Here is an 18,516-nt window from a genome sequence, read left to right as displayed (position 1 = left end):
AGACTGACTTTTACTCATACATATATATAATGTTAGACTTTTAATGTTATATATAGTATAGGGTATATTTTACACTTTTAAAATACTAGGTGGTCAAATTTAATAATTATACCTTTAATTCAATTAAATTGTAAACCAAAACTTTTATGGATTTATTAAACCTCTTTTAATTATACACCTTAATTAATTAATAAAACCATAAGGGTGTGATTTGAACTTTTCAAAAACAATACTAGGGTTTTAGAATTTAACATTCCTAAATTAAACCTTTAATCAACTTTTAAATTCCAAAACTTGAGGGCAAGTTTTGAAACCTTTTTCAAAACATTAGGGTTTCAACTATTTAAATTTCAAAACAACAAAACTTTTGAGGTCAAATTTAAACTATAAAACCTAAAGGGGAAAATGTGAAACTTTTCATAACACAAGGATCAAATAACAAATAATCTTAATTAACAATTAATCACATAATTATCCATATTTGATTTATTTAATGATTTCTTGCAAAACAATTTACCAATTTAATCAAAATAATTAATCAATTATCACATAAGGAAACAAATATTTTATTAATTGATAAATATCTTCAATTAGATCAAGAATATAGTCATATATATCAAAAAATCGGATTTATATTGATCTAATATGATAAGGCAAGTATCCTCAAGCAAAAACAACAAGAAATCCCGGTTTTCCCTCATTCTGACCAGCCGACTCGTCGAGTCAGGCATGGACTCGTCGAGTTCAGCATGGACTCGGCGAGTTCATCTAGAAACTCGGCAAGTTCAGCAAGCAGAACCACAAAAAACGAATTTTTCCAACATACAAGGCATCAGTACAATAGAAACCAGTCTAGGCTCTGATACCACTGATGGGTTTTGGCTATAAGAACATCCTATGTGCTCATACAAACCCTAATGCTTGGATCTAGGTTTCTCTATTGTACATGCAAGTTATCCAAGACTATAAACCCTAGATCTAGAATATGATAATCAATATAACATATAATTAGGGTTTAGATCATACCTTGATTGTTATGTAGCAATAACAATCCCAATTCCTCCTTGTATTGACTTTAGAAAGCTTAGAGTCACAAATGTCACTCCTCTAATGGTTCACAAACACCAAGAGCAAGAGGATGAGAAGGAGAGATGATGGAGGCTGCCCAAAAATGTGTGAAATCCTAGAAGGATGCTTAGTCATGTTTTTGGGTCATAAGGGGTCTATATATATAGGAGGCTATTAGGGTTATTTAACAAGGAAACCCTAATTTGGATGCTTAAGCCCTAAGCAACCCATGGATCCCTTTCCTTAAGGCCTTGGACAATTTCCATATGGGTTTCCCCATAGAATTCGTCCACTCCTTAATATAAGGCAATCCATGGCCCAAATTGCAATTATCTTATAATTACAATTCCAGTCCCTTAAGTTTAATTAATCTCTTTTAGTCACAAAACTAATTATCAATTAATTCTTGACTAATATAAATCAACCAATATGATTTCTCTTTTAATATATTATTCTCATAATATATTAATAAATCATATTTAATCATTTATCTCCATAATTCATCCTATCAAGTTGCTTTGGTGAAGGCAACCCAAAAGGACCATGTACCATCGGGTCAAGTACATACCAAAATAGTTATGGACTTAGACACTAATCCAACAAAAATCTCAAACATTAAAATAAATACATGAAAGAATAAATACCAGCCACGACATCGGGCGTTGCGCGGACCTCTTCCGCAGTCAACTGGAAGGCTCTCCCCCGAGTCTTCGGCGTCTCGGTCTTCACCGGCCGACTATCAGAAGCCCTAACAGCAGCAGGGGCAGACCCCTGAGAAGCTCCCTGTGCTAACCCTCGCAGAAAGCGGACACTCGGCCTTTGGGTGTCCAGTCTGGTTGCAGTGGAAACACACTGCAAACCCCTTGGGGCAGTCCTTGGCCATATGCCCCTCCTTGCCACACTTGTAGCAAGATCCAGCTCTACAAACTCCATCATGACCCTTGCCGCACGTTCCATAAGTGCGGCCCTTCTGGCTCCCTGCTCTGGAATCAGCGGGCTTGGCCCGCTTGGCTGCCAGCTGGGACTGTGCCGGTCGCCGATCCTTCCCCTGAGACTCCGCCTCCTTCCTAGCCTGAGTCTCTAGCTCGATCTCCCTCTTCCGGGCATTTGCCTGAAGCTCGGCAAATGTCCGGTACGAGGAGTTCGACATGAACTCCCGAATATCTCTCCTCAAAATACTCAAATAACGGCTCATACGTGCCTGCTCAGTAGACACGTGTTCAGGGCAGAACATCGCCCTCTCATGAAACATCCTGGTAATAACCATAACAGACTCCGTACCCTGCTTGAGGGTCAAAAACTCATGTGCCAATCGATCCCGTTCCACCGAGGGAACGTACTCATCACGAAACATGGTGGTGAACCTCTCCCAGGTCACCGCAGCAAGCTCTGCTGGAGAATAGTGTGTTGTCGCAAACTTCCACCAGTCCTTCGCCCCCGGGCGAAGCTGGTTCAGCGCAAACCGAACCCTCAAGTGCTCCGGGTACGAGCATGTATAGAAACACCCCTTAATGTCAGATACCCATCTCATCGCTGCAATCGGATCCTGCGTCCCATCAAACTCTGGTGGCTTCGTGTTGCTGAACTCCCTGAATAACAATGAGTCACACCCCTGCGGCCTAGCAGCAGCGACGGCTGCGGTGGCCGCTGCAACAGCAGCCTCAGAAAGAGCGGCATAACGCTCGTCAAAAGTCTCAATCAACGTGGTCTTAATAGACCCGAACATCTCTGGTATCTCTGCCCTGATAGCCGCAGCCACCTCCTCATGGATGATCCGGCGGATCTCCTCATCACTAGTCCCGCTGCTCTCTGGCGTATGACGTGTCCTCACCATGATCTACCTCTGAAATACAACATACGATATATTAGAAACACACTCGAGCATACTCGCACTCGATAACTCATCCCTCCTTGATCCCTGGCATCCCGAAGATTCTTACTTGAACTGTACACTGCCCCGGTGTTTTCAGTAGTACGGGCCCAATACTACCGTCCACACTGTACCAATATACACCCCAAGTACTCTATTATGCATAACCCACTCTCTAACAGATCTCTCATAAGCTCCTCACTGCTACCTACTCACTCTCAAGCATCTCATAGCAGCTCACCTCCCCCTAGGCTAAGGCATCACAAATCAGGCCACTCTAGTCCTAACAGGAATACCTAGCCCACTCTAGCACGAGAATACATCATATCAATCTCATAAACATATAACCTAAGGGTATTTTAGGAAATCACCGTTCGGGCGCTGACTGATCGTACACACGACTCTGCTCTACGTTTTCCAAAAATCTTTTACTCTTTTTAGAAACTTGGTTCTCTTTTGAAAATATTTCTCAAATCCTCAGTTTGAGTTCAAATACGCCCGAAGGTGTACTTGAATCCCTCAAACCAAGGCTCTGATACCAACTTGTAACACCGTAAATTTCAAAACAAATTTTCGCGTTTTATAAAAACATAATTCATTCATTATTGATAAAAACATCATTGTTTAAAACTCAATTCATAACATATATCAATCCCAAGATCTCATAACATAAAAATCCCGTGTGTGTACTGATCAAGCCGACGCCTTTCCGCGATCCTCACTAGTACCTGAAACACATAACATAAAACACTGTAAGCACAAAGCTTAGTGAGTTCCCCAAAATACCACATATAGCACATATTAGCCACTCGAGGCTATAACTCTGTAGGTCCGTGCACCCAAACTCTGTGAACCCTCAGGTTCTAACTCTGTAAACATGCACAACAAAAATCACATAGAATAATGCAGTGCAACACATAACACATATATAGCATACAAACACTGTATCACATAACTCTAGTTACCTACTCAAGGTAAAGTATAGTGAGAAGACTCACCTCAGATATCTCAATAAATCTCTAACTCGGTAAACTCTGGTCTAGCCCCTGCCTAATCACATGAAATAAATACTCTTATTAATACAACCCTTAGGGCTAGGCTAATCTCTTCCTCTCAATACATCCTCTAGGAAGGGTAAAAGACTATCCTACCCTTCCGATGACTCTAAGGTCCAAACATTGACTAACCCTAATAGTCAACGAAGTCAACGGTCAACCTTGACCAAACTTGCCGAGTGCACGGCTGTGACTCGGCGAGTCCACACGTGTTCTTCACTCTCCTAGTCCTCATTCGACTCACTGAGTCAACCTCAACTCTGCAAATCATCACTGATCACAATCTGTGAAATGTCCCGACCCAACTCGCCGAGTCCGACTCCTGACTCGACGAGTACCATCGTGCACTCTGTCCTCTAGATTCCCTCTGACTCACCGAGTCGCTTCCCCAACTCAGTGAGTCACCAACTGTGTGATTATCGGGAAAACCCTCGTCCTACTCGCCGAGTCGGCTATTGGACTCGGCGAGTTCATGCCATGCTCAAGCTGAATTGACCTTTTGAGGTCAGATCCGCTTCACTAAACCATAGATCCAGCTTCCCAAAGCATTATAATCACGTAAAGCTAACATCTTGGTGCTCATGCAAAGGCTCAAAGGCCTTATATGAAGATATGGCCTCTAAAATGACATCCTAAGTTCATAACCTCCATTAATACCCATAAAGCTCGAGGGAAAAGGGTCTTTGGACCTCTTTGGGTCCAGATCTACAGCACCAACACGAGAAGGGACCAATTACTCCATATAACCATCCTCTAATGGGGCTAAAAAGCCCTAACTCTAAGAAATACACCATAAACTGAAGAAGGGTCGAATGAATACCTCAAAATGAAGTCTCTGAGCCCTGGAATCACTGGATTAGCACCCTCTTCAGCCTCCTCTTGTCTTGGTCCTCTTTTATTTGCAAAAACACCAACAAAGATCAAGAAATGACTCCTTTTCCTCTCACAAACGCTCTAGCTCACTTAGGGTTTCTCCCTGGGGCCTGGTAGCCGCAAATGATGGCCATAAGGCCCTTTAAATAGGCCCCAAACCGGAGGAATTAGGGTTTCATTAAACAACGTGGACTCGCCGAGTCCAGCCGTCCACCCGGATAATGATTCGCGTCTCTACTCGACGAGTCTACGCATCAACTCGCCGAGTTCTTCCACAAAACTTGAAATTCAACGAATAAATATAATACCTGAAATTTCGGATGTTAGAAACAATCAAAAGAAAGAGGGACTATTTTCTTTTATTTAGTTATAACCATTAAAAAGAAAAAAAAATAGTAAGAATTTATTTGTAAATGAAGAATACCATATTTGTAATAAATTTCTTATATTGACCAAGCTAGTACATTTGCCAAGCATAGGGACCTGTCATTTTGTCTAAAAAAAATTTAATAAATCATAAGCCTCATTTGTGCACGAATAAAAACCCTAATTTCAACTTCATTCTCTTTCTCTTTTCTCTCTCAACCTCTACGCAATTAATCTCTTCAACAGCTACAGCCTCTCCTATGGCGACGGCGGGCGACGGAAGGGCTCCCTACGAAAGCAGCGGAGCCGGAGGAAAGTTCCGTAAGAGGCCTTACCGGCGTAGTACTCCGGCGACGCCGTATGATAGACCTCCTACGGCACTCAGGAACAACAATCCTGGCCTATTTACGAAGCTTGTGGACCCTGCTTCCAGACTCATCTATGCCGGGGTTCATAAGCTCTTCGGCGTTTTCCGCAAGCGTCTTCCTCCCCTGTCTTTACAAGGACTGCCAGGTTCAACGCTTTTTCTCTCAATCGAATAAAATTTTAATCATTTCTTGCCTGTGTCAGCTTAATTAGGGTTTATTTGGCTGTATCCAAATGCTATTTCTTATGGCTATTGTAGGGTATCAAAATTGGTGTGCTATGTATTAGGTTTTTCTGTTTTCTATTGGATGATTACTGTGTTCTTTTTCATTTGATTAGTTTTTTCCTTTGGCTGTAAAAAGGCATTATTTTACGACATCACAGGTATTGCAATTATTATTCAGTTTTTTCTTGTTGAAATCTTGTTTCTGCATTGTTGAATTGCTCGGGGGTTTTAATTTAGCGGTTGAAAGATGCTTATCTCCTGTTACACTGTTGGTCTTATCTTTCAGAAATGCTTGGTTTCTGTTGGCCAAATTCTTTTTGCTGCATGTTTCAACTGCTAAAGCTTTTCTTCAATATGGCTGCAGAAAGCCACATATCTATTCGTAATCAGTTAAATTAGGGTTTATTGACAGTGAATTTTGTCCAATGTTTCTCATTAGTGTGGATGTGTAGTTTATAAGTCTTTATGTACAAAACTTGATATAGGTTAGGCATTATTTATGTGCACCATTGGGTTTTCAATGCTGAGGAAATATGACTTTCCCTGAGTTTAACTATTATGAAGTCGAAATGACATCATGAATATGCAATATTTTAGTCATATGTAAATGTATAATTGACATCTTTGAATGACAGCACTAAAATTTCTTGGTTTCCTACGAACATGCAGTTCCGACTTTCACGAGGTCTTACAGTCATTCAAATGATGTGAATTGAGATATCTAAGAGCTTTAGGTTGGAACTCTAAATTAGGCAGTAGTCATGGAACTTTGCTTCCAAAGCATGTTTACGAGTACATCTGTGAAAGAGAGTCATGATGCTTGAAACAAGCAAATATGGCATTTATATGTTGGAGACTGAGCTCATGATCTCATGTATTTGTACTAGTTCAATAGTAAATGGAAAGGATGACACCTAGATTAGAATTGTGAGTCGTATCTATGGGAGAGTAAACTCCTCATGGTCATATGCACATAGGTGAGAAACCGTTTTTGTGTTGCTTGGAATAAAATGCTTGTCATATGGATGGAATAAATATTCTTGACTATTTCAATTTTTTTGCCCTCATGTGGAAAAGATAACTGTTGTGCATGTGTGAATTTGAAATCTTAAACTTTAAGAGTTCAGCTACAGAGAAATTCTACTTCATGATGTACATGTTCCTTACAAAAGTTCTTATGTTAACAGGGATTAGTGAAGAACCACAAAATGTTTCTCAGGATGTAGGGAGAAATGTAAGTTCTTTATCTGTGTGCTTCACATGTGGTATGCTGGTGTCAATAACTGTACTAATGCCATCTTAAATTTTTGCTCAAGTCTAAGGCCCAAAACTTTCTTTAGCTTTCACATATTACATTTAAATCAAGAACTTTCTTGAATTTTGCAAATATTAGTCAGAGCAAAATAATACATTTTTTTTGTTGGGTTGTATGGTATTTCACTATTTCTTCATGACTTATGTTGCTGGTTTTGTCCTGATTCCTGTATATTGTTTCTAATCTGAGCTGCTTCCTCTTATGAGTCGAATTCAGATGCCCTTTACTTGAAATAATGAACTACACAATCTCTTATGTCATTGTCTTAATCCTTTTATCCAACCATTTTGTTTGAAACTTTTGTAACCCCGATGCACTTTTGATTTCTTGAACTGAAGAATTCTATTGGAGTATCAAAAGCTAGCACTGATCAAGACATGAATTCTGCTGCCACTGGGATATCAGAGCTTGAGCAAATGTTGAAACAAAAAACCTTTACTAGGTTGGTCTTTCTCTTAGTACAATCCTACATTGCTATATTTACGCTTTAGTGGTAACTTTTTATCTTTACATCATATTACATATTGGGGTATGCTCATTTGTCAATAAGCTGCAATATGATTTCACGGCATTTATGGAGAGGTTGCTTTGATTCTCACTCTAACCAAAAAACTTGCTTTTAAGGTAAAAATATTTCGTTGTAATCATATCTCATGCAATTCCAAGGTTGTACTTTTGTGTGTTTTGATAAGAAATTAGAATTACTAAAGTAACACACAAATGACACAATGATATGGCAAGGGTATTTTAGAAGGGCCGCAGGGGCAAATCTGGAAAGTGGCTAAAGAGTTGGTTAGGAGAAAGAGAAGAATAAAGAGAGGGGAGGCATTTCATTTCAGGGTATCGATTAGTATCGTGGAAAGATTATTGACTCTTAGCATTTAGCTAGAGAGAGGGAGATTCCCTGGGATTGTTTGAGGTTATTACTTCATTCAATATCACAGATTGTAATTCATTTCATTAGATTCAATGATATCATCTTCTTCTTCTTCTTCCCTAATTCTTCCTGTTTTCCTTTAATTTCATTATCTGTTGATTTCTGTTTCTCATCATGTTTAAAGTAGAGGGAAAATACTTGGTGTTTTGAATTTTGCATAAATTACTTTTTGTTGCATGAGAATCCACTTTCTTGGTTGCATAAGAATTTTAAAATTTTCCATTTTGGACTCTTGATTGAATTTGCAACATTCTCTTTCAAAGTCAAAAATAAAAAAGAAGAAGAAAGTTATTCCATATTGTTAAATGAACAAAAAAGGCACACTGATGTTTAAATACTGCTACAGATCTGAAATCCAGCACTTGACAACATTGTTGCATTCAAGAACCACCGAGTCACCTGATAATGTTGTAGACATAAATGGAGCAAAGCCTCATAGCTCACCTTCTCCTCTTTTAAGGCTTGAAGCATCAACAAGTGGCTCAATGAAAAAACATGGAGACAACAGGGATAACTTCCATGCTACTATTTCAACTCCCTTTGTCAGTTCAAAAGTGAGTAATATTTTCATGCTTGTCTCTTTTTTTGTGTGTGATTTTTATCTATAATATATTATTATATTATCTTCAGGTTCTTGAAGAGGAGACTCCTTCACCTGCTGAGGTGGCAAAGTCTTACATGGGATCCAGGCCTACAAAGCTAGCACCATCGCCACTTGGATTAACCAGCCATAACACAACTAGCCTTCAAAAAACATCAATTACTCCAAAAACTGCAAACAATTTCAAAGGTCTTAAAAATGGTTTCTTGACACCAAGATCAAGAGGCAGGTCAGCAATGTACAGCATGGCTAGGACACCATATACCAAAAGTCCTTTAAATTTTAACCAAAAGGTTTGCATTTGCCTGATTCACTTACATCTATCAAACTTACTCCTTAGTTTTTTTTACTGAGGTAGAATCTTTTATCTTCTTACATAATTTCCAGGAAATCATGTCAACATCTTCTCAGTCTCTAAAACGTAGGAGTTCTGTTTTAGATGATGATTTTGGATCTGGGGGCCCACTGCGTAGAACTCGACAAAAACCTAATCTTTTATTACAGTCAAGAGAAAAAAGAGAACTTGGATACACTACTTTTCAACAACCGATGCTTTTAGAGAACAAACCTGAAGAAAATGGAGACGCTGCTATCCATGGGTCAACTCATGGATCTGTTCCAGCAAAGTCAACTCAAACAGCTACAAAAATATTCCAACAACTTGAAAGATTGACTCCAAAATCGCCCACTAAACTGACATCAAATATGCTCCATGGTCAGGCTCTTAGAAGTTTGGAGAAAGCGGATTCACCTAAATTTCTCCAAACCTCTCATGACACTCAGAAATCAGAGTTTCAGCATGAGTCAACCAGTAAGTCAACCTCTCGAGGCAAAGAAAAAGTTGAAGAAAATGGTGAAAGAAAGTTCCCTGTTCCTTTTAACATGTTGACACCTGTTAATGGTGATTTGGGAGTTTCTATAAAAGAAAGTTCACAGATTGTTACAGTTGATGATTCAACTTCAATTCTTCCATCTGAACCTCCTCAAAAGAGGCGTGCCTTTCAGATGAGTGCTCCTGAGGTATGTCGTGTTTATTTATTGTTTTTGTTGCTATTTCTTGTTATATTTCAGCAGCTATATTGACTTGTGTTTGTCTCATGAAGGATACATGGGAGCTAGATGATGATGATGATGATGACATCCATGTTAATGGGCATGTGTACACTCCACCTGTTGTTGAAAACAATAAACCAGAGACAAGTTTAGTAGTGAACAAACCTGGTTCTGCTGACATCATTGAACCTCCAACACCGCCGGTAGTCTTCAAAACTCCGGCACCGGTTGAAGCAACTCCGGTGGTGGCTGAAGTAACTCCGGTTGCAAAATCTTCAGAGAAAGTTGAGTTGAAAGAATCTGAAAAAGCCACACCATTTCCAAAAACTGATGGATTTCTTGGTGGGAATGTTATTGAGCAAGAAACAGGATTTAAATTCCCAACCTCACCTCCATCAACTTTCACCACACAAAAAGACGAGGTTACCCCTACTGAAAAGGTGTCACCATTTCAGTTTTCTGGTAGCGAGCTTTCAGAATCCAAACCAAAAGCACCTGATTCGACCAGGTTAGAAGATTCTTTTATTTAGTAAATTTTTTTTTGCTCTCTGCTTATTACTGAAACTGAAGTTGGAAAATATATATTTCTGCAGTGTATTTAATTTAGACACAAAGAATGATCAAGTTAAGGTCACCAACAAGGATGAAAATGGAAATGATCAAAAGCTGGAAAATATTCCTGCAGCTTCATCAACAAGTGCTATCTTCTCATTTGCCAGCTCAGCAGCAAAGGACTCAAGTGGTCCCACCCCCACCATGACACCTGATTCAAGCTCTCCTATATTTTCTTCATCAACTTCTTTTCCAGCTTCTGATGCAAATGCAAATTCAGTTTTCAATAATAGCTCTTCCAATATTATCCCCGCCAGTACTTCCATAGCCACTAGTAGTGTCTTCTCTACTACATCTTTACCACCACCAGCCTTCAGTTTCGGGTCTTCTAAACCAACAACTTCTTTGGCAGAAACTGGGAAGGCTGATGCTATAACTGAAAAGGAACCAAAATCCACCATAAGCAGCTCGCCTTTTGCCACCATCACCACCCCAAATGGTGGTGGTCTCTTTGGCTTTAGTTCTCCGACAGCTACTTCCACCACCACCGCCGCCACCACTACAACAAATGGCGGCGCTCTCTTTGGCTTCAGCTCTCCGGCAGCCTCTTCCACCACCACCGCCGCCACAAGTGGTGGTGCTCTCTTTGGCTTCAGTTCTCCGGCTGCTACTTCCACCACCACTAGTGGCAGTGCTCTCTTTGGCTTTGGTTCTTCGGCAGCTACTTCCACCACTGCCACCACCAGTACAACAAATGGTGGCGCTCTCTTTGGTTTCAGTTCTCCAGCAGCCACTTCCACCACCACCACTGCCACAAGTGGTGGTGCTCTTTTTGGCTTCAGTGCTCCGGCTGCTACCTCCACCACCACCACCACTAATGGCAGTACTCCGTTTGGCTTCAGTTCTCCGGCTGCTACCTCCACCACCACCACCACTAGTGGCAGTACTCCGTTTGGCTTCAGTTCTCCGGCAGCTACTTCCACCACCGCCACCACCACAAATGGTGGTGCTTTCTTTGGTTTCAGTTCTCCAGCCGCCACTTCTACCACCACTGCTCAATCGCAGGGGTCTTTCTTTAATGCCGCCAGTGGTTCTCAATCAAACACACAGACATCTACTCCTGTTACTCAGGCTGTTCCCTTCCAGTTTTCTTCAAGCAGTTCTCTATTTGGATCTTCCGCTCCTGCTTTTGGCATTAGTTCTTCAGAGGGAAAATCCGGTAATTCCACTAGTGGGTCCACCTCCACCACTAGCATATTTGGTTCTTCTTGGCAACCCCCAAACTCTTCAGTATTCTCATTCGGGGCATCATCTGCAGCCACAACTCCACCTATCACATTTGGTGCATCATCTAATACAACCGCATCAACAGGATCTTCCATGTTTTCATTCACCACATCTGGTCCCACCAAGCCGTCTTTCACAACCCCCTCCACAGTTTTTGGAAACCCAACTCCTGTTTTTGCGAATAATAATAATAATAATAATAATGATCAAATGAGTATGGAAGACAGCATGGCAGAGGATTCTATGCAAACTCCTAGTCCAAGTCCTGTTTCTGTTTCACCATTTGGTCAAGCAGCTCCTGTGGCTGCATCACCAGGGTTCATGTTCGGTTCAGCCACCCCGGCCCCACCACAAGCGGCGGCTCCTTTCCAATTTGGTGGCCAGCCAAACCAAGTGCTGCCTCAGAATCCTTTCCAGTCATCTAGTGTAGAGTTTAATGCTGGTGGAGGAAGCTTTTCGTTGGGGTCTGGTGGTGGCGATAAATCTGGAAGGAGGATGGTGAGAGTTACTAAAAGCAAGAACAGGAGGAAGTGAGGCCATTTTTTAAAAAAGGTATCAGTGTTTTGATGTAATGCATATGCACCACCTTCTTTTTTATTTTCTTTGTGTCTTGTTATTGTGAAATATTGTTGTAGTTAGAATGTTGTTAGATCACAATTTTGGAGCAAAGTGTTGGTAGTGTGAAGTTTTAGATTCATATGTTACTGTTGTAGATTTCACAGTCGTACTCTTTTATGTAGAAAATACATAAGCCAAGGGTATTGAAATTTTACTACAGGTATCATGTTTGTCGTTTCTTCTTTTCTAATAATAAGCTTAAACATTAGCAACTTAGAATGTTGTTTTTGTTCCCTATTTAAGGATTTCTAGTTTGGTTTTTTGCCTCCAATTGCAATATTGCATCTTTTACATTCAACTCCAAGTTACTTTCTGTTTTGATGGATTCAAGCACGAATAAAGCTTTCATTTTTGTAAGCGAGAACTAGATGTGGTTGAAATTAGACCATGATCACCAAAAAGCAGCACATTGGTTCTCTTTTCCAGTGGCACTGTCGATTAGATGCACATTAACTTGTGAGCCATAATGAGAGCATGTTCGTTTCGTATTTAAACCATGAATATGGAGGAATCATATTCATATGGAAGAATATGGAGGAATCAAATAAGGATCTTCATATGGTACCTGGAGAAAGCGTATCTATACTATGTCCTGGAAGCTAAAAGGCAAGGCTATATATACTGGCATGTGTCCGAACTGCAGTTGGTGACATAGATTTACGGCTACATATCCGTTTTAATTGTAAACGAGATTCTGCATGAGATTTATAGATCTGGTGCCATTGTGTATGTTTCTTGCTGACAACATTGTTTTGGTAGCACAGATACTAGGATCGAGCTGGAATTCAATGTTGGATACTTTGAGGGATGCCTTGTAAGAATACTGTGCAATTTCAGCAGGGAGTCAAATGATGAATGAGTAGAAGTATGTATTGATGAGCAAGATCTACACCTAAAGGAAAGTTTCAAGAAGAGGTGTCAAGGATGACGGTTTCCACCACATAAACGCATGATGATTAGAGTTTAGAGCGTCTGAATGCCTAAAAAGACATCCATTCAAAATCTATCACTTGGATTTGCCAATTAAAATTCATTGGTTCCTACGACACCTACCACTGAATGCTACCATGACATTTTGTTTTGGGTCTGATACTTGATAATCTATAGTGAACAACCACATTTAATTCTTTTTCCGAACTCCTTCTAGGTTAGTTCCAATTTGATTCCTCATTAGCTGTTGCATCATCGATTGCATGTTGCTTTCTATTGAATCATTTTTTGATTGAAACAAACTAATATCTCCCAACTCTATAATTCGATTAGCCAGCTCTGGTATCAAATTGATGAATAATATCAATTGCGGAAAAGAAAGAATTAAAAGAAATTAATGTTTATTGATTGATTTCAACTTTTCATATCTTTAAGATCTTCTATATAAGCAAATCTCTTTTACCCTAGGACGGAGGCCCAAGTGTCCGACTGCATACATATTATTACCCCATTGTTGTAAAAATGTCATGTGAAACACAATTTAAGCTTGTCCCATAATCTGACTATATCGTCCAAACTTCATCAAACCATGTTAACATCCAAAAGCTGGATAATTTTATTTGGTCATACAATTAATTGCTAAGCGGTTTATCCACAATGATTAGAAGGGAGTGAAACTACACATCCCCCCACCCTCCCCTAAAAGAAGGCAATAAAGACAAGTATCATAGAGCCAAAAGAATGCTAGAATAATGAGAAAATCTCAGAAATACAACACCATATGCTTCTTCATAGAATCCATTTCCATAAAGTTTAATCACTAGCAGATGAAAATAATTCTGAGACCAACTTCACCACCCCAGACATTGGTGCATCATCCTGCACAAACCAACATTTTTATATGGATAAACACCTTTATATTTAACTTAAAACCTATCCAAAAAAAAAAAAGAATATATATTTCAATTTTCACAAGGGACAGAATATTCACACTCACTAGATAAACAATGTCAAAGCCTTTCCGGTAGTTATCAAGAGAGTTCTCAATGTTATTATTCCTGCAAAAAGCCAACAACACAATCAATGAATTAATTATTCATTCAAACTTTTAAGTGCACATGTGGAAATCAAACTCATGTTTGTTTTAAAACTTACAAAAATCCCACAGAAATACGGGTTTCATAGTTCAAACCATCAGACATTCTTAAGTCTCCCATGTGATCACCAAGGAGTAACACATTGGTTCTCTTTTTAACAGAGGCACTATCAATCACATGATCATCAATTTCACCCAATTGATCATGTAAAGAAGCAGCCATATCAAGAGCATGCTCATTCTTATTTAAACTATGAATCAACTTCCCTGAGAAACAACCATAAAGTTTCATACTTTTCAAGAAACAAAACCAATTCAATCTTATTATTTAAACCATGAATCAAGAATATACCTGTAAAAGCTACTAGGTTACCAGTCTCGTCAAATTTCATCCGGTTTGATACAATCTTAACATTTTTGAAAGTCCTATGAAGTTTCTGACGAAGAACCTGATGAAATTGAAATTATCATGGTTATAAACTGGAAGCATTAGCTCTATATGTCAAGATTAGCTTTGCTAATTGGTTAACTTACCTCCTCAATGATATCTGCTAGACCTGCAGAAAATATAAGAATTGGGACATCTCTCTCCTGCAGATTTAAAAGAAAGATATTACTTTACTACTAAAGAAACCCTTCAAATGATGCTAAGATGGGAAGGAAAATGTCAAAACTTGCCTCTAAAAACTCAAAAAGCTCAACTACACCTTCTCTGAAAGCAATCATGGCACCAGCTACAGAGTTTCTTATTGCATCATATGTAAGGCCACCTTCAATAAGGAGACCATGGGTCTTACCCCACCTACATTGAGTTATAAAAGAATGGTTTAGCTTTAGTATTTTATTATATTTGTCTTGAAGTATTAGAAATGGAAAAGTAGATACCACTCTTCCATGAGCTTTGTTTTTTCATCAATTGGAATTTCAGGGTCAAATTCTAAAGGATGATAGTAGTTGAATAACTCATCTCTCTTTGCATTGTACTCAGGATTCTCCTGTTGCAGGAGGGCGTGACTAGCTACAATTGCAATTAGACAATAGTTTAATTGCACAGCAAACACATAATAACAATAAAGAATGTGTTACAGTGTTATTCAAATTTTTTAATAAATCACAAACTTACAGTGTCCTTTAAATCCATCAACCCAAAACTTTGTCAGTGTGTTGTCAAAATCTGCAATAACCTACAGTTTAAACAATGAAATGATTGCAAAAAATTTGATCAATAAGCATTAAATCTAGGAAGGGAAAACTGGTTTGCATGCATCGGCATTTCAGTAGAAGAATAAAGATCAAGAAAACTAGTGACAACTCATGATTAACGCAACAAGTATAGTAAAAAGCCCCAAATATCGAAAGGGTTTAGAGTAAAAAACCTGGAATTTCGAGGGTCCGGCAAGGCGAATAGCTGTTTTTTTCTGATGAAGCAACTTGGGATCATTGATGACTACCTTAGACGAACAGCAGTTGGAACCATTAACCATTTTTACCATTTCAGCTTGACTCATGTTCCTCTTACTACAACGAACCCTAAAAATTAGCAAAAAGAAACATAAAATCAGCAGCGTAGATATAACTTCCTGTACATGCATTGTAGCTAGTATATATGAAAGAGGCAAGACCTGTTCTGTGGACTGAAGATTGCAATACCTGGAATTGGAGTGAGAGAGATTGAGACGATGGGAAATGTAGCGAATTGTCAGAATGGCGTGTACACGAAAGCAACTCAGAGACATATAGAGGTGGTGCAGGGCGAATGCCGAGGAACTTTTAGAAATTGCCCTAGTGATTCGGAATATACGTTGCGGTTACGATTTCACATAAATAGATAGAAGATAATAAAGATATTTCAAACGCAACAAAGACAACCAACTTGTCCGGTACAGAATTTTTTGGAGTGTTTGGAACTTCTATCTTTTAGCATTTGAAAAAAACGTTTGAATTTGAATTGAAAATCATCGTTTGACACTACAAGCTTCTTAGTATTTAATTTAACTAAAACACTCAAAATTTAAATGTTATTTCACTTAACGACGTAGCTTTTAACAAAACGCTACCAGCTAGAAACTGTCCGCTTCCCGCTACTAACTATTTTTACCGAACATGTGTTATTTTAGCGAAGTATTCATTTTGGGCTTCATCTAGGATTTACCATAGTATTGGAATTGAGAGTTTGGGTGCGGTTTCAAGTGTGGTTTGCCACCTCACCTGGTAGGAATGTTGCCCTCACCCTGTGGTTTTGAATATAATTTAGCCACATGCTACTAATTCTAGTTGCTCTCTCTCTCTCTCTCTCTCTCTCTCTCTATATATATATATATATATATATATATATATATATATATATATATATATATACACACACACACACACACAAACAAACACTAAGGTTCCTACACCTAGTGTGTGACAAAGCACTACACTTTATATATTTAAATTGACATGACACCTATATGACGTCTATGTGGTAGGGGAGAGAGTGTGGATAAGCTACTGACTCCTCCGATGAAGTTTTTCAACCATATCGCCTCCTACGATGCTTAGCTTGCTGCTATGTACTTTGTTTCGTACGTTGAATTAGCTACTGACTCCTGCTTGGAACTTTTCCATGTCACCGCTCCTCCATTCAGGGTAAATATCCAGCCCGACTGAGAGCGGAAATTATCTCTATTAGTTTGGAAGTTGGCGTCACTATACCCTGTCACTCTCAAGTCATCACTCCCACCGAGGGTAAGGACCCAATCCTTAGTCCTCCACAGGAACTTAAGAATGTTCTTAACTGCATTCCAATGAGCTTTACCAGGATTCCCTTGATATCTGCTGACCATGCTCAAAGCAAAGGCCACATCAGGGCGAGTACAAGTCATAGCATACATGATCGAGCCAACTGCGGAAGCATATGGTATTCGACTCATCTCTGCTATCTCAGCCTCTGTACTCGGACTTTGAGTCTTACGTAGTTTGATATTGCTTTGGATAGGTAAGTCACCTTTCTTGGACTCCTCCGTGCTGAAACGTTTCAACACCTTGTCCAAGTAGGTAGTTTGACTAAGTCTTATTAGTCTTTTACTCCTGTTTCTCAATATCCTTTTTCCTGGAATATAAGCAGCTTCTCCGAGGTCCTTCATGGCGAAACCTTTCCTGTGAGCAGTATGTCATCTAAAAATTATTGGATTAGTGTCTAAGTCGATAATTATAATTGGTATGTACTTGACCCGATTTAGCATGGTCCATTTGGGTTGCACTTCACCGAAACAATTTATATGGATAGTCTTTTGAGAATAGTATGTTTATGATTTATATTAATATATTATAAGTTATAATATATTAATATGGAATCATATTATTTGATTAGTATTGATCAAGAATTAATTTGGAATTAATTTAGTGATAACAAAGGAACTAATTAAATATGGACTCTTATATATAGGATGGGTCAAGTTCATTTAGGTTGGGCTAATCTTGCATGGATAGTCCATGGAGTTTTTAATCCATGGATCATATGGAAATGAAAGGTCATGGGTATTAGGGTTTACATGAATGTAACCCTAATCCTCCATACTACATAAAGAGGTCATTGGCACATGAAATGACACTAGTGTGTGAGTAAACAAGAGTGGGCCAATTTCTAGTGTGCTTACTATTCTCTCAAGTTTTCCAAGGTGTTCTTGGTGATTTGTGATTCCACTTGAGGCTTCCACACTATTGGGGATAAGCTCTTAATGTTCAAGACTTCAAGATCAATCAAAAGGTATGTCATCTAACTAAGTTTTTGTAGTATAGTTGCTTCATATTATGCTAGTTAGGATAAAACCTTGGAATATTGAATATTTGCATGTATAATAGAGAAAACATAGATCCAAAGTTTATAGGGTTCCATGTACACCATAGGAGTGTTAGAATGTTCAAAACCCATCAGTGGTATTAGAGCCTAGACTTGTTTTCAATTATACTTGATGCAAATTGCTGGAAAAAGCTGAAAAATCGATTTTTTTGGGTTTATGGGCATTGGACTCGCTGTGTCCACTGATGGACTCGTCGAGTCCATGAAGAAAATCACCCTACTCGTCGATTAGGTTCATACACTTGACGAGTAGGATCCCCTGACAACATATTTTTGAGTTTTAAGGCTGGAATTGGTCTAGAATCATTACCTTAAACTGTTTTGGACTTATAAAACCTGTTTTTGATGTGGTAATGATTATGGTAAACCAAATTCAAGGTTGTTATCAAAATTTCAAGTTTTATGTGTGTTTATGTAATTCTTGAAATTGCTGATATGATTGTTCATACACTTATGAGT

The 18,516-nt window shown here is 39.0% G+C and overlaps 2 protein-coding genes across 10 annotated transcripts; one reads left to right on the top strand and one right to left on the bottom strand.

Moving 5' to 3' along the window:
* The first annotated feature begins 5,405 nt into the window (after window positions 1-5,405).
* LOC111906944 (nuclear pore complex protein NUP1) lies at window positions 5,406-12,350 on the top strand. Of its 8 annotated transcripts, XM_052767123.1 has the most exons (9): window positions 5,406-5,745; window positions 7,012-7,058; window positions 7,478-7,581; window positions 8,423-8,630; window positions 8,707-8,970; window positions 9,065-9,697; window positions 9,781-10,238; window positions 10,324-11,139; window positions 11,209-12,350. In XM_052767123.1, the coding sequence occupies exons 1-9, from the start codon at window positions 5,493-5,495 to the stop codon at window positions 12,101-12,103; spliced, it is 3,678 nt and encodes a 1,225-aa protein (XP_052623083.1). In that variant the 5' UTR covers window positions 5,406-5,492; the 3' UTR covers window positions 12,104-12,350. The 8 variants fall into 8 exon arrangements, with proteins under 8 accessions (XP_052623083.1, XP_052623082.1, XP_052623087.1 ...); XM_052767122.1 differs by having other exon boundaries at window positions 10,324-12,350; XM_052767127.1 differs by lacking the exons at window positions 5,406-5,745; window positions 7,012-7,058 and adding exons at window positions 7,690-7,763; window positions 7,891-8,058 and having other exon boundaries at window positions 7,483-7,581; window positions 10,324-12,350.
* Window positions 12,351-13,685: 1,335 nt separating this feature from the next.
* LOC111906958 (uncharacterized) lies at window positions 13,686-16,020 on the bottom strand. 2 transcript variants are annotated; one of them, XM_023902744.3, is made up of 10 exons: window positions 15,864-16,020; window positions 15,590-15,743; window positions 15,337-15,397; window positions 15,099-15,231; window positions 14,892-15,015; window positions 14,748-14,804; window positions 14,566-14,662; window positions 14,273-14,480; window positions 14,115-14,175; window positions 13,686-13,996 (listed from the first exon to the last, which is right to left on the bottom strand). In XM_023902744.3, the coding sequence occupies exons 1-10, from the start codon at window positions 15,947-15,949 to the stop codon at window positions 13,931-13,933; spliced, it is 1,047 nt and encodes a 348-aa protein (XP_023758512.1). In that variant the 5' UTR covers window positions 15,950-16,020; the 3' UTR covers window positions 13,686-13,930. The 2 variants fall into 2 exon arrangements, with proteins under 2 accessions (XP_023758512.1, XP_042753467.1); XM_042897533.2 differs by having other exon boundaries at window positions 15,836-15,980.
* Between the last annotated feature and the right edge of the window lie 2,496 nt (window positions 16,021-18,516).

Source organism: Lactuca sativa, chromosome 8 (assembly GCF_002870075.4).
Source record: "Lactuca sativa cultivar Salinas chromosome 8, Lsat_Salinas_v11, whole genome shotgun sequence".
In the NCBI taxonomy this organism is placed as follows: domain Eukaryota; kingdom Viridiplantae; phylum Streptophyta; class Magnoliopsida; order Asterales; family Asteraceae; genus Lactuca; species Lactuca sativa.
This window is presented reverse-complemented; position numbering and strand designations above follow the sequence as displayed.